Source organism: Xenopus laevis, chromosome 5S (genome assembly GCF_017654675.1).
Source record: "Xenopus laevis strain J_2021 chromosome 5S, Xenopus_laevis_v10.1, whole genome shotgun sequence".
Lineage (NCBI taxonomy): Eukaryota > Metazoa > Chordata > Amphibia > Anura > Pipidae > Xenopus > Xenopus laevis.
Window position 1 is genome coordinate 21,736,484 of NC_054380.1, and position 26,478 is coordinate 21,762,961.

At 40.6% G+C, this 26,478-nt stretch overlaps 1 protein-coding gene across 2 annotated transcripts in view; it reads left to right on the plus strand.

Moving 5' to 3' along the window:
• LOC108717735 (protein kinase C epsilon type) overlaps positions 1-26,478 on the plus strand; it is a 210,869-nt gene that overhangs the window by 137,085 nt on the left and 47,306 nt on the right. For both annotated transcript variants that reach the window (XM_041564282.1, XM_041564283.1), the window contains one exon: positions 554-727. In XM_041564282.1, the coding sequence (XP_041420216.1) occupies positions 554-727 (174 nt within the window). The remainder of the gene's footprint in view (positions 1-553; positions 728-26,478) is intronic.

Sequence of the window (26,478 nt, forward strand, 5' to 3'; positions counted from 1 at the left end):
CTTATCTGTTATCTACGGTGTATCCTGTGCTTGATTGGCTGCCCCCATGGCTACACAGCAGCTTGTTTATATAAACTATAGTAGTACTTATCTGTTATCTACTGTGTATCCTGTGCTTGAATGGCTGCCCCCATGGCTACACAGCAGCTTGTTTACATAAACTATAGTAGTACTTATCTGTTATCTACTGTGTATCCTGTGCTTGAATGGCTGCCCCCATGGCTACACAGCAGTTTGTTTATATAAACTATAGTAGTACATATCTGTTATCTACTGTGTATCCTGTGCTTGAATGGCTGCCCCCCATGGCTACACAGCAGCTTGTTTATATAAACTATAGTAGTGGTACTGAAGCAAACACACCAGTGCAGAGCAACACTGCATTATATTTGTATTACTTTAAAACACTTTCATTTTTTGGTGTTACTGTTCCTTTAACCAGGCACTGTACTAAAGTAATTGCACATGAGTATAACTATATCCCGCAGGTATCAGGTGATGAGGGTAAGTGCACAATCCCTTGTATAAATAGGCTGAATCGTGTGCTTTGCAGGTTATGCTGGCCGAACTGAAGGGCAGGGATGAAGTTTACGCTGTAAAAGTCCTAAAGAAAGATGTCATTCTGCAAGATGATGATGTCGACTGCACAATGACAGAGAAAAGGATTCTTGCCTTGGCGCGGAGGCATCCTTACCTGACCCAGCTCTACTGCTGCTTCCAGACAAAGGTAACCCCCTGCGGGGCATTAGCCGGCATTCCAGCTCCGAGGGCAACTATTCTCTTCATTACAGGAGGGTCGGAACACTATCACAGGAAATGGTTTACTTGGGAATTGCCATAGAACTTAGCAACTAGTTGTCTCTATTTGGGCACGCCATTGCTGGGATTTCAGGTGGATTAGAGTTGGGGCTGGTGGGAGTTATAGTTCACCAACACCAGAGAGAATAGCGTTGGAAATACCTGATTTGTTTATTTTTGGCCGCAGAATATTGTGCATCGCCATTAAAGAGCTTTATACTGACATTGGGTACTGAGCCTGACTGTTGTGATGGGTCTTATGGCTTTGGTATAACATATATACAGTTATGGGATCAGTGTCAGACTGGGACACCAGGGGCCCACCCAAAAACCTTCAGACCAGGCCCACCCAAAAACCTTAGACCACGGGCCACTCTCAGTACTATTATTCTCCCTCTCCTCACTCAACCTCCAGTCTCCTAGTCTCTATTCTTTACATACTTTAATCTATTATTCTATCTATTTAGCTTCTTTGTTCTCATAGAAATAGGGAATGGCCATGAAATAGGTCAAATGTTTAGCAGCATGAGGTCCGACTGACACCTGGGCCCACCGGGAGTTTTCCTGGTATCCCAGTGGGCCAGTCCGACATGGGATCCATTATCCGGAAACCCGTTATCCAGAAAGCTCTGAATTACAGAAAGGCTGTCTCTCATAGACATTTAATCCAAACAATCAACATTTTTAAAAGATCCATTATCCGTAAATCCCCAGGTCCCAGGCATTCTGGATAACTGGTCCCATACTTGTATGTATGTGTATATATATATGTATATATATATATATATATATATATATATATATATATATATATATATATATATATTTTTTTTTTTTTTTTTTATTATTTTTTAATTTATATTTAAAGGGATGCCTGCTGGCCTCATTGGATGAGTGGGGGTTTCTAGCAACAGCACCATGCTGGGTTCCTTATCCCTATGTTTTTTTTCCCTTGTGTGTTAGAAAATGAGCTTTTCAGTAATGGTTTGTCACATAAGCTGTTTAGAGGCATTAAAATGATGTCCAGGTGTCTCTCTCGAACAGAAAAATAGGTACCGGCACCTATTTTTCTGTTCCTGTCAGTTTGGGGGAAGTGCAGACTTCCCAGGGTCTGTGCACCGGGTTTAATTATCTCTGAAGGGCTCGGGTGTGCACGTGCTTCACTTGCTACAGGTGTCTCTCTCTCTGCAACTTTCCAACCGTCCCACTGGAGAAGAAGGATATGGTAATCCAGACCCCTCATCCTTCGTCATCATGCCCAATTATAGTTAGCCACACCCTAACCCATTCAAATTCCACCCACTTTTGGCCAAGCTCCACCATTTGTCATTTCCATATGAAATCGATATGACTGTCCCCTGCAGCTGGGCTTTATTTTGACCAGCCTGAGAGTCTTCAGCCTGCAGTGCTCTGCCCCCTTGTGAGGCTAATAACTTATATTTAGAGGAGACCTTCTGGTTTGGATCTTTTGGTCTTAGAAGCTGCCCAATACAAATACCAGTGTTTGATTATGAACTGGACACTGTCGCAGGAAAACATCAGTTAATAGCGCTGCTCCAGCAGAATTCTGCACTGAACTCCTTTTTTTTTTAAAAGAGCAAACTGATTTTTTATATTTAATTTTGAAATCTGACATGGGGGCAGGGCTCAATATATTATCAGTTTCCCAGGTGCCCCATGTCATGTGACTTGTGCTCTAATAAACTTCAGTCACTCTTTACTGCTGCACTGCAAGTTAAAAGTGATATCACCCCTCCCTTCCCTTTCCAGCAGCCTATCAGCAACCTACCAAACAATGGGCTAGCTAACAGATACAGTACCTGATACCTCTGTTGAAGTATTTATTTGTTTGTATTGCTAAAAACCTGCTTTTTCGTGCTTGGGTGGTATGTCTACCACTAGGTGGGGCTAGCTAGCAAGACCTAGGTCATGGTATAATACAATGGGATGGGGAGAAAAATATTTGCACTAAATTTCTAACAAGCCACTTGTTGCCGAGTGTTTAGCCAGCAGATACTTAAAGTAAGTGCCGTGCCCAACTGGAGAACTGCCTTTCTGGGATTCAAGTGGGGGAAACGCCATTGCGGCTTTAGCTAAACAGGACGCAGGTACCTGACCGTGCCAAGCACCAGGCATATAAATATTTATGTTTGGGACCTTTTTAGTTATGTAGTTCCATGTTCTTCTGTATCAATTGTAGCAACTCGGCTCCGAGATACAGGAAATCATTTTATAGCAACAGACATTGATAAGATGTTAGTGCAGAGGTAAAAACAGATGCATCTGGGGAAACAGAGTCATCACAAAGCCATCTCTCTACAACCTGCACTGCCATATAAGTGCTAATGCTGGAACACTATTGGCTGGATCAGGGCTGCCAGGTCTAATTTACAAAACCAGCCCAAAACTAGCCGAGGCTCTTCAAAAGTAGCCCAAAAATAGAACAATATGTGCAGTCAAAAAAATTGTGAAAAGATGCCTTTTTCAAATTCTTCCGTGAAAAAAAAAAGGGACAGATTTGTCCATCAGGTGCTCCATAAGGCCCTAATTCATATACAATCTCAATAAATATTGGTAAAACAAGTCAGCCTCTTGATATTTTGGTGGCCAGCAGATTTTTGCCCCAAAATTGTCTGAAATTGAGGAAAGCCACCGGAAAATGCGAGAATGCTTTAAGAGGGACGGGAGACTTGGGTACAGAGCCCAAAATCTGGTAACTCCCTACTTCTACACAAGTCTGTTCCATTGCATGCTGGGTATTGTAGTCTCACATTAAACTTGGCAGTCTGCAAAATGTTAAACAAAAACTACATTACCCAACATGCATTGGGAGACGCAGGCTTGGCACATTCGGGCAAAAAAAAAAACTTTGGCTGGTTTCAAACGTACAAACCAGCCAAAGGCCCAAAAAGAAGCCCAAATTCATACCTTGACTAGTCCATACCTCCCAACTGTCCCGTTTTTAGAGGGACAGCTCAACCTGCAGTCCCTCATTTGTACTGGAAAGTCCCGTTTTTCTTTGCACTTAACAGCCAGAAAAAGAAACAATGTTTCTAACTTAATTGGCTTTGGCAGAGAACCCAAAACAGCCACCAGGTGCACTTGGAAACTTTTGTTACAATTTCAGATAAGCAAATAAGTAATTGGAAAAATAAATAAATATATTTATATATATATACAATAATTTTTTGTAAAATTAACATGGTAATTAGGGGGTGTGGCCACAAAATGGGCGTTGTCCAAAAAATTGCGTGCTGCAACTTTGTTCCTCTTTTTATTTCCAAATTGTTGAGAGGTATGCTAGTCTGTACTTTCAAAACCAGCCAGGGCTTTTACATTAGTAGCCCAATCTGGCGGGGCCACAAAGGCCCTGACCTAGGGCGGCGAATCTCTAGGGGTAGCATGCCGCCCAGCCACATTGGGAAAGCAGTATTCTCCAGTGCTAAGATGCCTGCGCGGCGCTGGAGATCCGCACGAGCGGCGCTGGGGGTGCGGGCGATCAGCGGGCGCTAGGACAGCAAGGCCTCAGGGTGCCACTAATGGAAATCCGGCCCTGCCTGAGCCGGATGAACTGAAGGTGAACGAGGGGACTTCTATCAGATAATATTTTCTGTATCCAGCAGGCGGCAGCAAAGTGCTTACTAATGTTAGTACAATGTGTCAATGTACAATGTGACTGTATGTTACTTATGCTAAGTGTTTATACATGAGGCCGTAACTGTACCGGGGCCAGTCTGAAGGTCAATCAGATTGAGGAGTGAATGTATTTTTTGTTGTTTTGGATATTGCCAGATATATCAGCATCATGATCCTTTATTTACTAGGGATGCACCGAATCCAGGATTCGGTTCGGGATTCGGCCAGGATTCGGCCTTTTTCAGCAGGATTCGGATTCGGCCGAATCCTTGTGCCTGGCCGAACCGAATCCGAATCCTAATTTGCATATGCAAATTAGGGGTGGAGAGGGAAATCGCGTGACTTTTGTCACAAAACAAGGAAGTAAAAAAAAAATTCACCTTCCCACCCCTAATTTGCATATGCAAATTAGGGTTCGGATTCGGTTCGGTATTCGGCTGAATCGTTTGCGAAGGATTCGGGGGTTCGGCCGAATCAAAAATAGTGGATTCGGTGCATCCCTGTTATTTACTGTATAAAGCTTTAGCAAGTTACACCACAGAACCTGGAGTATCGCTGACTGGATGGAGTATAGTGGGTGCAGTGGGGGGTTCATTGGGAGGCCTGCAGAGGCTAATAGAGGAAGAAAGGGGGAGTCTGTCAGAGGTATTTAGTGTAGTTATCTTGTGTTGGGCTAAAATACTACATTGCCCACTGTAGAACATTCATAGTAACGTAGTAATTTAGGTTGAACAAAGACACATGTCCATCAAGTTCAACCAACATATAACCTGCCTAACTGCCAGTTGATCCAAAAAAAACCCATTTGAAGCGTATCCAATTTGCTTCAGAGGGGGAAAAATTCCTTCTCGCAATGGTCAACTTGTACTATGAGCTATCTTCCATAACCCTGTATTCCCTCACTTGCTAAACACATCCAACCCCTTCTTAAAGCTATCTAATGTATCAGTCTGTACCACTGATTCAGAGAGAGAATTCCACATTTTCACAGCTCTCACTGTAAAAACTGACACTCAATAAGAGACTGGGCTTCTTCTCACAGGAGCCTTCACCAAGCGACCACCACCCACATTCTAAACAGAATCCCCCACCATCCCACTTATGGCTGCCACAAACAGATTGCACAGCCCCAGGTCCTGCCGGCCCAGCCTGACCATGAGAAAACATATCTGTAAAATATATACCTTCCCATTCCCTGGAGGAGTATGGGAGAGCTCCACCAATCAGAAGAATGTCAGTAACAGCCGATATCAGAACCAGTGTTGATTCTCAAACAACTATGAAGGTGTTAGGAAATCAGTTAAGGAGTTGGTTTCTGCTACATTGTTCCTGGAGTCAAAACTCCTGCAGAGGATGTATTGTAAACAGTCGACCAGATGCTGTTTTCGAATAGCAATTTTATTTACACCCACTGCAAATGCTTAATTAATGTATAATATTTTTGGGTTTAGTTCCTCTTTAATTCTTTAGTTCCTCTAGTAGATGCTGGTAATGGTAAACAGAATATTATTTAGGCTATAGTATGGTGTGTGTTATTGTATTAAGGCCATGAGTCGTCAGTACTATATAACTAGGGTGCATTCTGGGAGTTGTAGTCCAGCAAGAGCTTAGTGTGCCTATTCCTCTGCCAGGGCATCAGAATGTTGTACATTTATAAAGCTTTTCTATGTGACGCCATTGAAGCATTAGATTTGTTTGCCCCCAGCCGGCCCAGTGGCCAGGCTTAATGGGCTCTTTATGTTGGCAGCTATATTCAGAATAACCACATTTCCTGGCTTCCCTATTAAGCATCCCACACGTCTTGCACCGGATCTATTCTAGGAATGGAAATGAATCCCACTAAATATAGAGAGCCCCCCACCCACAATGCACTGCAAACCTCTGAAACCGCCAGGTCCAAACCAGTGCTTCATAATGAAAAAAAGCTAAATAATTCAAAAACCACAAATAATAAAAAATGAAAACCAATTGCAAATTGTCTCAGAATATCGCTCTCTACATCATAATAAAGTTAATTTAAAGGTCAACCACCCCTTTAATGGCAACTTAAAATAAAGTGGATATGTAGCCTTTTTGTGCACTAGGATGGAGGTCACATTCCCAAAGGGCTGTGCCCATAGTATACCACCCACATTTGTATGTCCGCAGCTAAATAACTAAATCTATTAGTGCCTGGAAAGTAAAATTAACGTTTTTTCCTCTTATTTTCCTCTCTTCCCAATTCATTTCCAGCTCATTTCCCAGCGTGTCTATCAGCTCAGTGATGAGAGAGCAGTAGGGACTGGAAAGCTTGTGGTTTCAGCAGGCCCAGTTAATAGTGTTTATACTGGCACAACTGATTTTTATGCATTAAAATTCTTCATTAACAAATAGAAAAGCTACAGTTACAAAGGAATCCAGAAGAGCTTGTGTTCCGTAGCTGTGTGTCACACCAGGTGGAATGCTAAGTCACACCAGCATTTTTTCTAAAAAAAAAAAAGGGAATATTCTGCCCCCCATGATAGTTTTATGCTAATGCCAAGAAAAGTGATGTGTCTGTTGAATAAAACACCAATATACGGCTGACGCTATTAACTTCAGTGGCACCCATCTTGCCCTTTCTGGCAGGGTTTTATGGCATCTCACAGTGTCTGTGTTGGTTTCCTCCCACACTGGACCTAGTGTGTATATTCATGGTAGGGACCTTAGATTGTAAGCTCCATTGGAGAGAGACTGATGTGACTCACGAGCAATGCTTGTAAACAACTGCACCTCATGTTGGTGCTATATAATTACAGATACAAATGGATGGTCTAAGTATTCATAAGGTAAATATAACAGTGGATGGTCCAGTTACCATTAGCCCTTAATATGCTGTAGTGAATATGTAGGTAACTTTTTCTACTGTTCAAACTGTAACCTATGTCCAGGGGGGTGTATTATGGCCAAATCTGCTATAAAAAAGAGAGGAGTAGCCTTGGTCTTCACCTTTTTGAATCTGGAGGGTGTGGATGTTGCTTGAAAACCTGAAGTGGGAGGCCTTGGTAGAGGCGTGAGAATGGAGGCCTTAGTAGGGGCCTGAGGAGGGAGGTCTTATTAGGGCCTGAGGAGGGTGGTTTTAATAGGGGCCTGTGGAGGGAGGCCTTAGTAAGGACCTGAGGAGGGAGGCTTTAGTAAGGCCTCAGGAGGGAGGCCTTTGTAGGGGCCTGAGGGGGGAGGCCTTTGTTGGAGCCTGAGGAGGGAGGTTTTTGTTGGGGCCTGAAGTGGGAGGTCTTAGTAGAGGTCTGAGGAGGGAGGCCTTAGTAGCGCCCTGAAGAGGGAGGTCATAATATGGCCTGAGGAGGGTGCTTTTAATAGGGGCCTGTGGAGGGATGCCTTAGTAAGGGCCTGAGGAGGGAGGTTTTAGTAAGGCCTCACGAGGGAGGCCTTTTTTAGGGGCCTAAAGGGGGAAAGTCTTTGTAGGGGCATGAGGAGGGAGGTTTTTGTTGGGGCCTGAGGAGGGAGGTTTTAATAGGGGCCTGTGGAGGGAGGTTTTAATAGGGGCCTGAGGAGGGAGGCCTTAGTAGATGCTTGAGGTGGAAGACCTTAGTAGTGACCTGAGCAGGTAAAGAAAAAAATAGGTCCCTAATGAGCACATTAGTAAAAATTGGGGAATGATCAAGCCCTTCTAGTTAGTGGTGGGATAGCACAATCAAGGAGACACTGTTGAGGGAAAGTATGGTATTACTTTCCCAGGACACACCCTTTAGATTAGAGACTTAAGTGTGGTAGGGCTCGGGATAGACTGTATACATTTATGAGAAATCCACTGAATATTCTGTATGCTGGGGCTAAGAGTTTGGGGGTGAGATGAACCTACAAGCTGTCATATACAGCTTGTGGTAAACGAGAAGAAGCTACATGGGGAATATTCTTGTGGGATATATTAAAACCACGCATTGTTAAATTGATCGAATCTGTGTTGTTCCTTCACAGAAAGTGAAGAAAAGGGAATATTAGGCTGTTCCCAAAAATAGCAGTCCCTGCTTCTTTAAAAACTCAAACATTCACTGTATAAACTGAAACATGGTTCAAGCTGTTGCTTTCCTTTGAATGAGGGAACTAATATTGAGTTGTATAATCAGTGTTTCTGTGCTGCACATCTGTGTTGTATGGACTCCACCATCTTCCAACAACCTGTTCCACAATTCTTCTGCATTTCTTGCTTTTGACTCACAAACACACGTTTTCTATTGGATTGGGGTATTGGGCCACTCCATAACGTCAATCTTGTTGGTCTGGAACCAAGATGGATCATTGTATGGATCATTGGACCAGAGGCCTCCCCTTCAGAATAGAGGAAAAGAACTTTCATTTGAAGCAACGTAGAGGGTTCTTCACAGTCAGGACAGTGAGGTTGTGGAATGCACTGCCGGGTGATGTTGTGATGCTGATTCAGTTAATGACTTTAACAATGGCTTGGATGATTTCTTGGACAGACATAATATCAAAGGCTATTGTGATACTAAAATCTACAATTAATATATATATTGGTATATATAGTTTCATTGGGGGTCGTGTAGATATGTGCACTGGGCTTTATTTGGAGGGGTTGAACTTGACGGACTTTGGTCTTTTTTTCACCTGACTTAACTATGTAACTAAGATGTTGCTGGTTTACTGGTGTGTTTGGACTCGTTGTCTTGTTGAATCCCCCATTTCAAGGGCATTTCCTCTTCGGCATAAGGCAACATGATCTCTTCAAGTATTTGAAAAACTGATCCATGATCCCTGGAATGGGATAAATAGGCCCAACACCATAGTATGAGAAACATCCCCATATCATGATGCTTGTACCACTGGCTTCACTCTGTACTGTGGCTTGAATTCAGTGTAAAATTTCATTACTAACCCAACAAGTGTATTTTTTAGTTGTAATATTGGTGTGTAGGGGCATCTCAGGTAATTTTGCCTTGTCATGTGCTTTCAGAAAGAGCCAGTGCTGCACTATGGAACTGCTTTCTGATAGGCTATTGTTTCTCCTACTCAATGTAACTGAAGGAGTCGCAGGGGGACATGGATTTTTACTATTGAGTGATGTTTTTATATCTACCAGGGAGCTGTTATCTGGTTACCTTCCCATTCTTCTGCTGATGGGCTGCTGGGGGTGAAGGGAAGGGGTGATATCAGTCCAAGTTGCAGTACAGCAGTAAAGAGTGACTGAAGTTTATTAGAGCACAAGTCACATGAGTGGGGGCACCTGGGTAACTGACAATATGTCCAGCTCCATGTCAGAGTTCAAAATTAAATACTGTATAACAAAATGAAAAGCATTTTGAAAAAAACATGTTTTCTCATGACAGTATCCCTTTAGGGCCGGAATTGACTTTTTTCACAGAATGAATGAGCTCACTAATTGAATCCCACACTGCTATTATTTGTAACAAGCCTTAAGGAATGATTCCATGACACAGAATCAGCAGCATGGCATGACTGTTGTTTTTTTTTTATATTACTCTACTACACCTACTAGTAAATTATTTGCTATGTAGAAATAGAATTTCTACCAAGAACAGTAATTGATCGTTAGTTATGTCAGACTGCTATTATTCTGAACACAACAGTATGTACCTCAATAATGTTTCTGTTCAATAACCACGAGAACCCATTTTATTCCAATATTAAGGATTTTCTTCATTCTATTACCGACCAGACCACACCCAATTATGAGCCACGTGGTAAACAAAGTAGCAATACTGCACTAGCGCCAAATCATTCAGACTCATAACTTGACTCAGGAACCGGGACTATTTCTGACATTTGTATATTGTGAATAGATTTTCCCGGATGAGCGGCGTGTCCCCAACTTACTGGCGTGATTCACAATGTTATTATCATTCTATTCCTGTTCTAATCCTTCTCCCAAAGTGAACTGGTGCCAGATCAGGATCCCATTTCTCATTCGTGATAAAATAAATCAACGAGCCGCTGCTCGTTCCATGGTCGTATTTGTAATTTGACGTGCGGAAATGAAGAAAACAAATCAAATAGTTCTAATGTAAAACAATAGATAAGGGCCTTGGGAAGTGGCTGCTCTATGGACGATTCCCACAATGCAGGCTATTTGTGCCTGTTTATTCCGGCACGACATTTATTTGATATTCTTTAGAAAGATTTACTCTGTTTACATGTGGGAACAATCAAATAAATACAGCCAAATACAGTTTGAAAGGTCTTTATTCGGAAATATCCAGGGCTCAGCATGAGGCAATATGAAAATATTTTTACATTGACATTTATTGGCAGCATTTGGATTCCTCCATTCCATGCAGAGGGGTCTTTTTCTGTATTCTAGTTTGTCAGTAGGCCTGGACTTGCACTGTTGCATGCTGTGTGCAGACAGAAGGATGTACATGCCAATCACAGCTATGGGAGCTCCCTCCTAAAGTAACACTTAAAGGAATACTGTCATGGGAAAACATGTTTTTTCAAAATGAATCAGTTAATAGTGCTGCTCCAGCAGAATTCTGCACTGAAATCCATTTCTCAAAAGAGCAAACAGATTTTTTTATATTCAATTTTGAAATCTGACATGGGGCTAGACATATTGTCAATTTCCCAGCTGCCCCAAGCCATGTGACTTGTGCTCTGATAAACTTCAATCACTCTTTACTGCTGTACTGCAAGTCAGAGTGATATCACCCACCTCCCTCCCCCCCCCCCAGCAGCCAAACAAAAGAACAATGGAAAGGTAACCAGATAACAGCTCCCTAACACAAGATAACAGCTGCCTGGTAAAGAACAGCACTCAATAGTGAAAACCCATGTCCCACTGAGACACATTCAGTTACATTGAGAAGGAAAAACAGCAGCCTGCCAGAAAGCATTTCTCTCCTAAAGTGCAGGCACAAGTCACATGACCAGGGGCAGCTGGGAAATTGACAAAATGTCTAGCCCCATGTCAGATTTCAAAATTGAATATAAAAAAATCTGTTTGCTCTTTTGAGAAATGGATTTCAGTGCAGGTTTCTGCTGGAGCAGCACTATTAACTGATGTGTTTTAGAAAAAAAAAATGTTTTCCCATAACAGTATCCCTTTAAGAACAGAAAGCAGGCAAGTGAAAATATTTTCAAAATATTAACTGTGAAACCTAGGGGCAGTATCAAACTGGGGATGGTCAGGATTCTCATGGGGCTGCCACCTCATGCCCTCACCCCAGTTGAGAAGTCCTCCACGTGCCATAAAAATCCAGGTTCTACATGTCGGTTCCAGGATTTTCCATAGAATTGTCCTTTGTATCCTTTATAAATACATCCTTTTATGTGTAGAAGTTATTTAATAGAATGTTACAGTTTCCCATTGACACAAAACAAATCAATCTTAAAGGGCATAAATCATGAAAAATCTCTACATTTGTGCTGCGGTAATACCCTGTCTACCTTACGTCATAATATTTCACCTCCTACGCTATAAATAATCCCATAAATTGATTCTTTACAGCTAAATATTTACTGCTGCTCCCTAATCCATCAAGTCCATCAGAATTTAGCCACATAATTCTTTTCATTCACCAGATATTGAAACTGTTGATCTGAATGCCAGCGTGGATGTTTATTTCCATGTTTTGTAATGTGAACGCAATGCTTAGCCCAGTGCTCGGCGTCGTATAAACAGAGATTGGGTTGAATTATTTTAATAGCCTCTTTGTACAGGAAAAAACAATTTAACTTCCATGGGAACCTAATTTCTTGAAGTCGTTTTGTTATCATTCACACGTTTATTTGCTGTTTGTCATTGTTAAACTGACGTGTCTTTAAAGAGAAACTGTCATTTTAAAATAAAATGTTTTGTGGATGGTTTTTAAAATTAGGCAAAAGATATGGTGATTAGATGCCTTCAAAATAAATAGTCGTGGTAGTGCCAAATAGTTTTGGGTGTTAGAAGAAGACATGGACAGACTGCAGTAGTAACCAAGGTCAGTGTGTGCAGTTTAAGACATGCAGAACTCACGTGTTAATATAGGGATTACTTTAAGGTATTCATCCTCAAAATGTGGGACTGACCTCTCTGGTGGACTCAGAGCAGTGGCATGGAGGCTCAGCCTGAATGCCAGTTAGGGTGAACATTTGATAGAATGGTCATTTGCTCTCCTGAAAGCCCAGCTTGAAGGTCACTTAGGGTGAGATTTGGGGTCATTATATATTTGCTGTGCCAGAGATTTTTGAAACTCTTGACTAGATGACTGATGCAATGGCTTGACCTGCAATGGGGGCCTGACCTGAGGTAGGACATTCAATAAGGGCTGAACTGCAAAAGGTTGAGAACCACAGGGGCAGGTTTATGCTGAAGAACCTGTTCTGTCCAACTTCTCACCACCTCTCAGATCAAGGCCCATATGTGCATTACTGTAGGGTAGTATATGGGCAGCTATGGTGCATGTTCTCCAATAGCAGAGAAGATCCTGATCCAGCCATTATTGCTTCTCATTCACATGAATGGGAAAGGTGGCAGCAGCAGGAACTGGCACTTTACAACTGAGATTTTTCAGGCTGAAAGCCCGAGTTCATGGCACTGCCAAGTATATCCCATTCTAATGAATAAGGAGCTCAAATGGTGGATTCACTTGTATCTCCATTGGCTAAAAACGATCCTTGAATAACATGCATGGTGCCACCTTACTTTTGTCAGGCTTATGCCCCGAATCTTCACCTATTTCACCTATTTCTTGCTAGGTGTTCTATACAGGGTTTATTTAGTGTATGAAAGTACTATGCTAAACATGACTATTCTGCCTGTACAACCATTTTATTTTTAGATAATATTCTGGTTCTTAAGTGGCCTGGGTCCAATTTATCTATTCCTGTTGCTTTCAATCTGTGAATGTCCAGTTTATTGCTCCGCAGATGTTTCAGTAAAGAACACACTGGAATGGGTTAAAAACCAAAAACATTGCAGGGGGGGTATTTATTAAACAATGTTAACCAAAAAGGGCCTGCACACCAAATAAACAGCAAGACCACGTGGTATTTGAATAGTCATATATTTTTATATATTAAAAAGGAGAATATACATACATATTACAGGGCAAAAATATGTCCAAAAAATATCACAAGAAATCAATTATACATACCACGCAAATATGGTCAAACAGCAATAGGAAACAAAGAGAAAAGCGGATACACCTGCCCTGAGAAGAGATTCTCTTCTCAGGGCAGGTGTATCCGCTTTTCTCTTTGTTTCCTATTGCTGTTTGACCATATTTGCGTGGTATGTATAATTGATTTCTTGTGATATTTTTTGGACATATTTTTGCCCTGTAATATGTATGTATATTCTCCTTTTTAATATATAAAAATATATGACTATTCAAATACCACGTGGTCTTGCTGTTTATTTGGTGTGCAGGCCCTTTTTGGTTAACATTGTTCTGTGTTTGGCCTTATATGGGGGCCTTGTAAGGGCTTTGTTTGCACCCATATGCTAACTATACTATATATATCTTATATTAGAGTGCCCTCCATTTGAAAATATTTGGGGTATTTATTAAAGTCAGATTTTTTCTCATTGGCCTTTAAAAGGGGAAAAACAATTTTTTTTTTTTTTAAAAACTCAAATTTTTCGAGATTCATTAAACCCGAGGGTGTTAAAATTCAGAATATAAAAGTACTCCAACTCAGACCTGCCGAGTTCATGTAGTCAATGGGAGATGTCCCGAAGATATCTTGATTTGCGCAAAAGTTCGGCGTTTTTTGCGCAGAAACCACAAACATTTTTCAGGGAAAGCTCTGAAGTTTGCGCGACCCTATTTTTTCAGCATTTTTCTTCATAAATAAGGTCCATTCGGGCAATCGGAGTTGCTCGAATTTCTAACTTGGAAATACTCAGATAAATTCGGACCTTGATAAATAAACCCCACAGTGTAAAGTTGCCTGAAGTTTCCTCAGGTCAAACAGTAACACCATGTAAAAACATGAGCAACTCCCAATAATCCCCTCTGAATAGCATGTACAGTTATGGGATCTGGTATGGAGATCCAAATTACAGAAAACCCCAGGTCCTGAGCATTCTGAATAACAGGTCCCATATTTGTAGTGATTGTTCAGAGGCAATAGATAACTATTTGGTGCCCTCTGTTTTCAATGAAGTGCTGGGAACACTCTGTGCCAGGAATGGGCCCTTTCTTGGAACAGACAGGTAAGTGAAGGAAACATTTGCTGTTTTTGTGCAAAGGTCACAGTTGCATTCACATCACTGACATGCCCTGCAATGACACACACACATATCAGCAGTTTCCATGCCAAGGTGCAGCAAACGTATCCTATTACAGGTTTATTCTTTAAATACAGCATTTTTTTTTTAGATCAGCCTTTTTGGGAAGGATTACAGGTGGAAAACAGCCAGTGCCTCTTTTGTGTCGCAAATAATCATTTTTTGTGGCTTTTGTAAATGTTGAACATAATTAAACAGAAAAAGCTAGTAGGTTTGTAAATATGCTGAATGACAACTTTTTATTCCAGCTCGTTCAAGAACCTACTAGGAATAACTCTCTTTTGGACCTTGTAATAACTAACAATACTGAACTCATCTCTAGCATTTGTGTGGGTGAGCATTTAGGTAATAGTGATCATAACATGGTCTCCTTTGAGATTCTGTTGCAGAAGCAATTCTATAAGGGAGTAATTAAAACACTAAATTTCAGACGTGCAAACTTTGACAGTATAAGGGCATCTCTGCAACATATTAAGTGGGAAATGCTTTTCACAGGGTTAAACACGGAACAAAAATGGGAAGTCTTTAAAATGCTGCTTAATAAATGTACTTGTCAATATATTCCACTTGTAAGCAAGGAACGTCGTTGCAAAGCAAAACCTTTTTGGTTCAATAGAAGCGTTGGTGTTGAGGTGGGTAAGAAAAGACGTGCTTTTAAGGCTTTCGAGTTAGCTGGTACAGCCGAAACATTTATAAGGTACAAGGAGGCCAATAAATCATGCAAAGACGCTATAAGGCAAGCTAAAATTGATATAGAAAAGGATATTGCAGCTAGCAGTAAAAAAAATTCTAAATTATTTTTTAAATATGTTAATAGTAAAAAAATGAAGCAGGAAGGGGTGGGACCTTTAGTATCAGAAGGGGGTCAGCTGGTTGATGAAAACAAAATAAAAGCTCAGATTCTGAACTCATATTTTTCATCTGTCTACACAAATGAGGAACCAATAAGTGAAGGTTTCCTTCTTAATAGTCTCAATTCTAGTAATACAACTAATGATGCATGGTTCACACATGATGAAATTCAAAAGAGACTAGAACATGTTAAGATTAACAAAGGTCCGGGGCCAGGGTACTTAGCGAGTTTAGCTCTGTGATTGCCAAACCTCTTTACTTAATTTTTCAGGATTTATTGAGATTTGGCATAGTGCCGAATGAATGATGAATTGCTAATGTGGTGCCTCTATTCAAAAAAGGATCCCGTTCTCAGCCTCAAAACTATAGGCCAGTTAGTCTGACGTCAGTGGTAGGAAAGCTTTTCGAAGGGTTAATAAAGGATAAGATACTGGACTTCATAGCAAATCATACTATGAGTTTGTGCCAGCATGGTTTTATGCGTAATAGATCTTGCCAGACTAACTTAATTTCTTTTTATGAGAAGGTAAGCAGGGACCTCGATTCTAGGATGGCAGTGGATGTGATTTACTTAAACTTTGCTAAAGCATTTGATACAGTGCCATACAGAAGGTTACTGGTTAAATTAAGGAATGTTGGCCGGGAACATAGTATTGTACCTGGATAGAGAACTGGCTAAAAGATAGACTACAAAGAGTGGTGGTAAATGGAACATTTTCTAATTGGACCAGTGTTGTTAGTGGAGTACCGCAGGGCTCTGTACTAGGTCCCTTGCTTTTCAACTTGTTTATTAATGACCTGGAGGTGGGCATTGAAAGTACTGTTTCTATTTTTGCAGATGATACTAAATTGTGCAGAACTATAGGTTCCATGCAGGATGCTGCCACTTTGCACAGTGATTTGTCTAAGTTGGAAAACTGGGCAGCAAACTGGAAAATTAGGTTCAGTGTTCATAAATGCAAGGTTATGCACTTTGGCAAAAATAATATAAATGCAAGTTATACACTAAATGGCAGTGTGTTGGGAGTTTCCTTAAATGAGAAGGATCTAGGGGTCTTTGTAGATAACAAGTTGTCTAATTCTGGGCAGTGTCATTCTGTGGCTACTAAAGCAAATAAAGTTCTGTCTTGCATAAAAAAAGGGCATTAACTCAAGGGATGAAAACATAATTATGCCTCTTTATAGGTCCCTGTTGAGGCCTCATCTGGAGTATGCAGTTCAGTTTTGGACTCCAGTCCTTAAGAGGGATATAAATGAGCTGGAGAGAGTGCAGAGACTAAGTGCAACTAAATTGGTTAGAGGGACGGAAGACTTAAATTATGAGGGGAGACTGTCAAGGTTGGGGTTGTTTTCTCTGGAAAAAAGGCGTTTGCGAGGGGACATGATTACACTTTACAAGTACATTAGAGGACATTATAGACAAATAGCAGGGGACCTTTTTACCCATAAAGTGGATCACCGTACCAGAGGCCTCCCCTTTAGACTAGAAGAAAAGAACTTTCATTTGAAGCAACGTAGGGGGTTCTTCACAGTGAGGACAGTGAGGTTGTGGAATGCACTGCCGGGTGATGTTGTGATGCTGATTCAGTTAATGCCTTTAAGAATGGCTTGGATGATTTTTTGGACAGACATAATATCAAAGGCTATTGTGATACTAAGCTCCATAGTTAGTATAGGTATGGGTATATAGAATGTAATTAAAAGTAGAGAGGGGTGTGTGTATGGATGCTGGGTTTTGATTTGGAGGGGTTGAACTTGATGGACTTTCTCTTTTTTCAACCCAATTTAACTATGTAACTATGTAAACATGCTGTCGTGTGTGTGTGTGAATTACCATTCCGAAACCGTAATACATTGCCCAAATTCCAAATTCTTTTTTCCCCCCTTATATCAAGGGTTTTATGGAACTCGCTGGAGCAGTGGGGAACTCAGTCTGGAGGCCAGTTTGGGAAAGATTTAGGGTGAAAGTCTTTTGGCTTTCCTGGATACACCGCCATATTTGAAGGCCAGTCAGAGTAAAATCTGAAGTGAAACAATATTTGTTGTCCTGGATATTCTTGTAACTATGGCTGAAGGACTAATATGCCAGTGTTTTTCTTATATCTGTTACCACTGTGTGACCAGAATGTAAACATCTAAGGGGCTTTCAACTGCAAAAGTCTGGCAACTAGTGATGCACAGGTTGGGAATTTTTTCATCCTAACCCACACCTTCTTAACCCTGTCCCAAAATGGCCTGAAGTTGGGAAGATACTTTATACCTCCTGTATCGCCCCCTATGGTTATGTCAGAGAAGGACATGCTTTTCACAGGAGAATAATGGCAGAGAGCAAAGGAGACCGGCTGCTCAGCTTCTGTATGCAGAATCTTGCTGTAAGGCCACCACCATGTTGATACAGTCAGGGGCCCAGTGTTAGAGCGGACCCCTAGAGTCTTGTAAGTGTCATACCCTGGTTTTGAAGGGTGCAGGCTTTCTTGGGACAGGCAGATCATGGGCGGAATTTTGGGATTATAAGGCATAGTTAAGATGGAAAAGGGGTATGTCCATGAAAGAATGGTGCTTTCTTTTCCTGTTGGGGGGACGTTTAATTTGACATGGCCAACCTGTACACCTGCCATTGGAGGCCTATGATTATTGATAGTGACCCTTTGTAGTTTAGTGCATAGGCTTTAGCTTGAACTCGACCTACGTGTGAGTCTCGGGACAGTCCATGCATCACTACTGGCAACCACTTACTTATACTTTGTTGGTTAGAACTGTCTGAACCAGAATGTACCGTCATTGGTGATGTCCAAGGGAGACCTGCTGTAACTGAATAGTTAGAAAGTATCACAGATACTGTGAACTGTATTGCTATGGTACAAAATCACTTAAATGTTTTCAATGGAGTAGAACTGTTGTATGACCAAGTATGCTAACCAATCATTGGTTATGTCTGATTAATTCTATTATTTGTGGCTGTATTGATGGTCTCTTACATCACAACCAGAGATGATTCCCAGGGCTCCATAGGCTTACTGATCCACAGTGTCTGACTGGGACACCAGGGGCTCACCCAAAAACCTTAGACCGGGGGCCCACCAAAGAACCATAGACCAGGGGCCCACTCTCAGTACTATTATTCTTCCTCTCCTCACTCAACCTCTATTCTCCTAGTCTCTTTTCTTTACATACTATAATCTATTATTCCATCTATTTAGTCCCTTTGTTCTCAAAGAAATAGGAAATGACCATGAAATAGGCCAAATATTTAGCAGCACAAGGGCCCCCTGACAACTGGGCACACCGGGAGTTATCCTGGTATCCGGTGGGCCAGTCCAACACTGCTGACCCATCAGTTCTAGGGGACCCTACAAGATCTTGGCAACACAAGTGTGTACAGCATTAGTGGTGGTTTAACTGAAAACTACCTGCAACCCCTTTACATCAAACATTATCCATATACAGCCATATATTACTGATGAAAGGATAAGTAAACCTTTAAAACAAGTGAATGTAAAATTGATGAGAATGCTATTTTAAGAACTTTTGCAATTTACATTCATTGTTTATTTTCTTTTTATTCCAAGATATTATGGGAAATATGTACTGTTAATATGAATGAGTTTTGTTATAACAGCGCCACCTGCTGGTCAGTTTCCCACCAGTCTGACCACCAAGTAGTCAAGGAAGTTGTCAGGAGAAATAAAGAGGCTGCTCTGATGTTTTTCTGCTTAGGAAAATAATTAGAAACCTTTTTCACATCTTTTCTAAGCAGCAGAACATCAGAGCAGCCTCTTTCTTTCTCCTGACAACTTCCTTGACTACTTGGTGGTCAGACTGGTGGGAAACTGACCAGCAGGTGGCGATATTGTAACTAAATTAATTCATATTAACAGTAAATACTTCCCTTAATATCTTGGGGGAAAAAAAGAAAATAAATAATGAATGTAAATTGCCAATGTTCTTAGAATATCACTCTCATCAACTTTATATTCACTTATTTTAAAGGTTTACTTATCCTTGAAAGGTCAGAGTTATCCTAAAAAATCCCCAGAATATTTTTTTTATCATATTCTTTTTCTTAAAACTCATTATTATCCTGGGCATCGCCACAATATTTTCAGTGAGAGTCATCCATCCACGTAGGCATTTGTTCTGGGCTAATTATATAGACATTTTTGTTTCCAATAATCATTATCTCATCGCCTTTCATTTGAAAGAAAAACAATTTCAGAGTTTTTTGTTTTTCAATTTTTAGTCATTATGTCTGGAGCACATTTCTTGGATATCTGAACACCGAGATCAGCTCACGGAATCTTGCTGGCATGGAATGTATTTTTATAATAAATGTGCTTTGCCAGCATCGATGTGGGAAATGGATGGGAATCATTGGGAAAGAGCATGGCTGTGCAAGTGTCGAGACGTTCTGTGCATGAGAAATAAAACGTCTCATTAGGGGAAAGAGTTGGACAAGAATAGGCAGTAGAATGGGTTGCTTATACCTTTATCTCAAAGGAGATTCGGGATGGGATCTTATTTTATGGATTGAGGTTTAAATTTAATAAATTCACTGAAAGGAGTGAAATTCATTTTTACCTTTTGATGTTGCTCTACAAGGTTGAACAAAAAGACACTTTTTTAGCTATTTGTAGTGATGGGCGAATTTCTCTTGGAAAATTTCCCGCAAAACTTGTGAATTTGCGGAAATCGGAAAGTTTCACGAAAAAAAGTAAAAATTTAATATTTTCACGAAAAAATAGGGAAAATCGAATATTTTCACGATATAAAGTGAAAATCGAAATATTTTCACGAAAAAATATCGAATATTTTCACGAAAAAATCGTTGAAATCAAGTATTTTCACAAAAAATCGGACATTTTCACAAACAATCTTGAAAATCAGAAATTGACACCCGCGTGCAAGCTGACGCTGGCATTAAAGTCAACGGGCGTCCGAATACTGTTGATGCGCGCTGATTTTGACGCGAGTGGCTTTTCGGACGGGCGCCCTTCACTAGCTATTTGTAATATAAATCAGTACAAGTATAGGACCTGTTATCCAGAATGCTTGGGACCTGGTGTTTTCCCGATAAGGGAATCTTTTCGTAATTTGGATATCCATATCTTGAGTCTAATAGAAAAAATATATAAACCCAATAGGCTGGTTTTGCATCCAATAAAGATTGATTAATTTTCTATGGATAACGGGTTTCCGGATAACGGATCCCACACCTGTACTGTTTTATTATTACAAAGGAAAAGAAAATCATTTTTAAAAATTTTAATTATTTAATTATAATGGAGTCTAAGGGAGACAACTTTTCCGTAATTCGGAGCTTTCTGGATAACCGGTTTAGGGATAACAGATTATACCCTCTACAGTAACAATTTTGAGAACCTATTCTATTTATTTGCCTGCTGCTCATCAAAAACCCCAAGATCTTTTTTTGATGTGTGACAATGAAAAATTAGAAACAAAGTAATAGCAATTGAGATCAGGTAAATATGCTTCAGAATCTGATCCCCTAGTTTATTCAGCACCATAAATAGACTATTTTGATCAGGAACTGATACAAGTTATCTGCTCACAATTTTGGAGATATAAAATGCTACATAAAAGTTATTTTTATTTTCGCCAAATCACTATGAAACGGTTAACCTTTGAAAATGCAAAATTCCAGTATTGTTCATGAAGACGATTATGGAAAAGATACTATTTTCTGAAAGGTTCTTTAAAGAATTTCATCATTCACCTATACTGTATAATCATAATTGATGTATTTAAAGGAGAAACAAACCGTACTAAAAAAAAAACCCTACCCCCCTACCCTGCGTAGACCAACCTCCCTTCTCCCCCACAGCCTAACTGCCGAGCCGGGGTTGTTTCTCCTTTACATAGGGATAACTTTCTAGACTGATCCATTCCTAATTCATTTTACCAGGGATCCATTAAAGGAGAACTAAATCCTAACTAACGAAACAGCTAGAAATCTTGTACATTATTTTTTGTGCTGCTGTACCAGCCCAAGGCAATCACAGCACTTTAGCAGTAAAGATCTGTGTCTCCAAAGATGCCCCAGTAGCTCCCATCTTCTTTTCTGCTGATTCACTGCACATGCTCTGTGCTGCTGTCACTTACTGAGCTTAGGGACCCACTCACAATATACAGAACACATAGAATAGAAATGTCACAATATAAGGCTGATTAGTAATTAACACAGATAATTACTACATGGCAGCACAGAAACCAGTACAATTAGCATCAGAATTTAATAATCAGCCCTGTAGCATCAGCTTATATTACAGACCAACCTCATTTTCTGATGGATAATTAGTGACAACCCCTAAGCTTAGCTTCTCAACAGCTGCTCAGAGCCCACTGAGCATGTGAGTGTCACAGACACTTTCCAAGATGGTGACCCCCTGTGACAAGTTTGAAGTCCTGGATCATTGCTGCTATTGAGATGCCAAAACTTTAGGTGCAATAAGTTCAGGATATAAAAAATTACATTTTTAACCTTATTAATTTTTAAGGTTTAGTTGTCCTTTAAATCCAGGATTTGGTTTATGGTTTGCCAAACCTGAACACGTTTTGAAACAAATCCCCAAGGGATCATTTAAGAGCCTCCATATTGTAATGACCCCTTATGGATTTCTTGCAAAAAGGGCTCAGATTTGTCCAGGGGAATCATAAATGTCCCATATTTAGGCTAATCCAAATCTAAAGTTATTAAGGGTTGTTCTTTCTATGGGAATCCAACATCTGAATATTTTGGTGAATTAAGATATGAAAATGACAGACCAGATCTTATCGAGTTGCAAAAAGCTGTTGGACGTCCCATCAAAAACACTGATTCACAGCAGAACGTGATGGAACCACAACTTGTACATGTGTAATTCTCCTTGTGCAGCCCTGATGTCCAGCCTTGACATCTCAAGGACAGACAACACATTCCTGGCTAATGTCCACAGAGCAGAGTTGTAAACTACAGTCCAAGTCCTTTTCACAGTCTCCTTTTCTGATAACTACTTTATCTGGTAAAAGCTTATCTGCTAGGGCAGTTATGGGAGCAGAAACCTTTTTGACTACACTGAAGGGAACATTGGAGCTAAATACCTTTGGTTGGCACATTTTCTTTGGTATTTGGTGGCAGTATGCTTTCTGATGTTACATAGGAGCTTTCTTGTTTTCACATCAAGGATCACAATACCCAGTGTCGGACTTGTCCACCAGGATACCAGGAAAACTACCGGTAGGCCCACTTGTCAGTGGGCCCTCCTGCTTTTAAGCATTTGTAACAATATCATGTTCATTCCCTAAAGGTGGCCATAGATGCAAAGTACCGCTCGTTTGGCAACATCGCCAAACGAGCGGATCTTTCCCCGATATGCCCTTAACAAGCATGGCTATATCGGGGGTAATCTGATTTTCAGCCGTATGGCTGAATGATCCGATTACGATGTGCAATGGGCTCCGGCGGTAATTGGTCGGGTCAAAATCAACCCTGACCGATCGACCAAATGACCGATCTCCGCCGGGCGAAAGATGTTGGCACACGCCACACACGATCCGAAAATCGTACGAATCCTCGATTTGTACAATAGGATCTGTGTTTCTATGGCCACCTTAATTCTTTATGGAAACAAAGGGGCCAAATAGGTGGAAAATCGAGTATATAGTGTAAAGAAAAGTATGAAGAAAATAAAAAGATTTAGTGAGAAGTTGAAGAAAATTGGAGAATGGGCCCATGGTCTAAGGTTTACTAGTGGGTCCCTGACATCCCAGTCTGACATTGACAATACCCATATTTTCCTTTAACAGTGAATAGGATTCTAGGAGTTTTGGTTGAACAACTGGAGGCCTGCGGGTAAAGAATTAATATGTGTATCCAGTAAGATACTTTATTATGCATTGTTAATAAGTGCTGGGTTAATGACTTATGTTTATGTCTTGAACTTGCCAATTAAAAAAGGATTTGTCATGCGTGGTTGTTTAGCAATTACTTGTTGAGAAAATGATCCTGATGTAACTTCTATGCACATTAAGGGGACGATTCACTAACTTCGAGTGAGGGATTCGAAGTAAAAAAACTTAGAATTTCGAAGTGTTTTTTGGGCTACTTCGACCATCGAATGGGCTACTACGACCTTCAACTACGACTTCGAATCGAATTATTCGAACTAAAAATCGTTCGACCATTCGATAGTCGAAGTACTGTCTCTTTAAGAAAAAACTTCGACCCCCTAGTTCGCCATCTAAAAGCTACCGAACTCAATGTTAGCCTATGGGGAAGGTCCCCATAGGCTTGGCTAACTATTTTTGATCGAAGGGTATTCCTTCGATCGTTGGATTAAAATCCTTCGAATCGTTCGATTCGAAGGATTTTATCGTTCGGTCGAAGGAATAATCCGATATTCGAAGTCAAAGGATTTTAATTCCCAGTTGAATATCGAGGGTTAATTAACCCTCGATATTCGACCCTTTGTAAATCGGCCCCTAAATCTGTGCCAAATTTATACATTATGGGGCAATCCCAATTCACCCATCAAACTACTTAAAACATGGGCCCAGTCCTATTTATAGTTTGTTCTTCATTCTTGAGTTAGTGGGACAAATTCTTAGAAGCTGAACCCATTTTAGCTCCATGTTTAATCCCAGTGGGTAACTGCTTTCCACTGTCAATGCCAAGAATTGTAATGAAGAGAGGTCTGGAAACATCAGGAAATTGCTTTGAATTTGCTGTAGCTTAGAGTTCACCTATTCTATGCTGTTGGAAAAGCAGAAACAGTTCATGTAGGCTTGACGTGTTTCTCCTGAAGTAACTGCAGTTTCATTGCAAGACTTGGGGGGAGCTCATGAGCCATTAATATGGATTACAATATACTGGATGGGTCTTTGCTTGGGCAACAGATAAATGATGGCTGAACAGAGGAGAAATTAAAGCAATAAAAGGGAATGGATAGCAGCATGTACAGGAGAGAAATATCTGGTCAACTCCAAGAAAGGGGGAAATAATCAGCCGCTTAAATGCAAACATCTGCTATGGGTTGAAAAATCTTCCAACCCTAAATGGCTCCGAATCATCTTTATTAGGTGCTGCCAGTGCTCCTTGGCCCATCGCTGCTCCCAACATCTGTTGCACTGAGATATGGTTCCTATAAACATTTACTGTATCGCAGACAAAGGTCCTACATTCTCCAAATGTTGCTCAGTGAGTAGCGCCTCTAATGTTTGCATTACAGTCCGGATGGATGTTGGCACATGTGGTCTATTCCGCCCATATATCAACAATGATAGACCCAGGGCGTCCGCAATCTGTCCTCTTTTTCCTCTTGATGAAAAGATCAGGCGGCATCCTCTGCAAAGTGCTCATGGGGGATTTCGCAGAAGCAATCATGTTCCACTATCTGATAAAACTTTCCTTCTTTGATGATCAAGGCTACCGGGCATGAGTGGCTGATACAGGGCTTGTTATTAGATTCCCTGCCAGGCACATTATGTAAAGTAAACAGTCAGACCTGCAAGGAAATTCCGATCTGTGCCCCTATCTGATCTTTCATGTTTTATAGTTATGTTTTGCCCTCACTCACTGGGCGTTTGTCATCATTTATGTATAAATATTATTTTTGGATCAAGATCAACAATATTCATATATAGATATGTGTATATGTGTATATATCCACTATCTTTAGATCAGTCTAGTCTCCTTATGTCATTACATGTTAACTTACATACCAAGGGGGTTATTTATCAAAATCCGAATTTATCTCATTATTTTCTGAAATATACTCTGACCAAATCCGCTTGGGTTATTTCCCTTTATTTATCAATACATTTATCCGAAAAACTCCAGTGCGGGGAAAAAACTAGAAAAAAACGTGAAAATCATACAAAAATTCGAATCTTACAATTTTTTCGGATTTTTGCCCAAAAACCACGAAATCTTTGGATGTTTGCATGAAAACCAGTACAGATTTGGATATCTTTGGGACTTCTCCCATTGACTTATACACAACTAGTGATGGGCGAATTTGTGGCGTTTTTGCTTTGCCGAAAAATTAGTGAATTTCCCGGGAAATTCGGGAAACTGTGACCAAACTCGCAAAACGGCGCCGGCGTCTCGTTTTTGACGCCATTTCCACCACCAAGGAACGCTGGCGCACATTCGCGGGAATGCACCACAAATTCACGCCTGGCGAATAAATTAGCCCATCACTATATACAACCTTGGCAGGTCTGAGATTTTCGGATTCTGACTTTTTCTATCCTCGTGGGTATGATAAATCACGAGAAATTGTAGTTTTATTTTCACAACTTTTTCCAGCAATGACAAAATCTGTTGGCACAGCTTATTTAAGAATTAGTTTGTCATCTTGACCACCGTTGGGGTTAGATACCAAAGTTCTGGGAAATTATCATTGATATTCATTTCTGTCCATTTCCTCTAAGTCGGGGGGTCCATGACCTTTAGCTGTAAGCCACATTCACAGCTGGAGAGCAACACAAGCATGAAAAATGTTCCTTGGTGGTGGAAATGAAGTGCTTTGATTGGTTATTTGGTGGCTCCTAAATGGACTGGCAGCCTACAGGAAGCTCTCATTGACAGTACACCTGATTTTTATGCAACCAAAACTTGCTTCCAAGTCAGGAATTCAAAAATAAGCACCTGCTTTGAGGCCACTGGAAGCAACATTCAAGAGGTTGGCGAGGAGCATGTTGCTCCTGAGTCACTGGTTGAGGTTCACAGAGTAAAAAAAAAACAGGCAGATCCCTGATTTTTATAAAGTTTACATTAAATTAATTCTGCAAAAGTGTTCCATATTATGAATACAAAGTGGATTGAGCTTCTTAGATGACCCCCCCCAAAAAAAACAGAAAGAAAACACTAAAAGGTTTTCTATATGATGCAAATAATAATATAAGAATTGTCAGAGCGAAGAACCAACAAATCCCATGATTCTCTTGTACAAATTTAGGCCGCA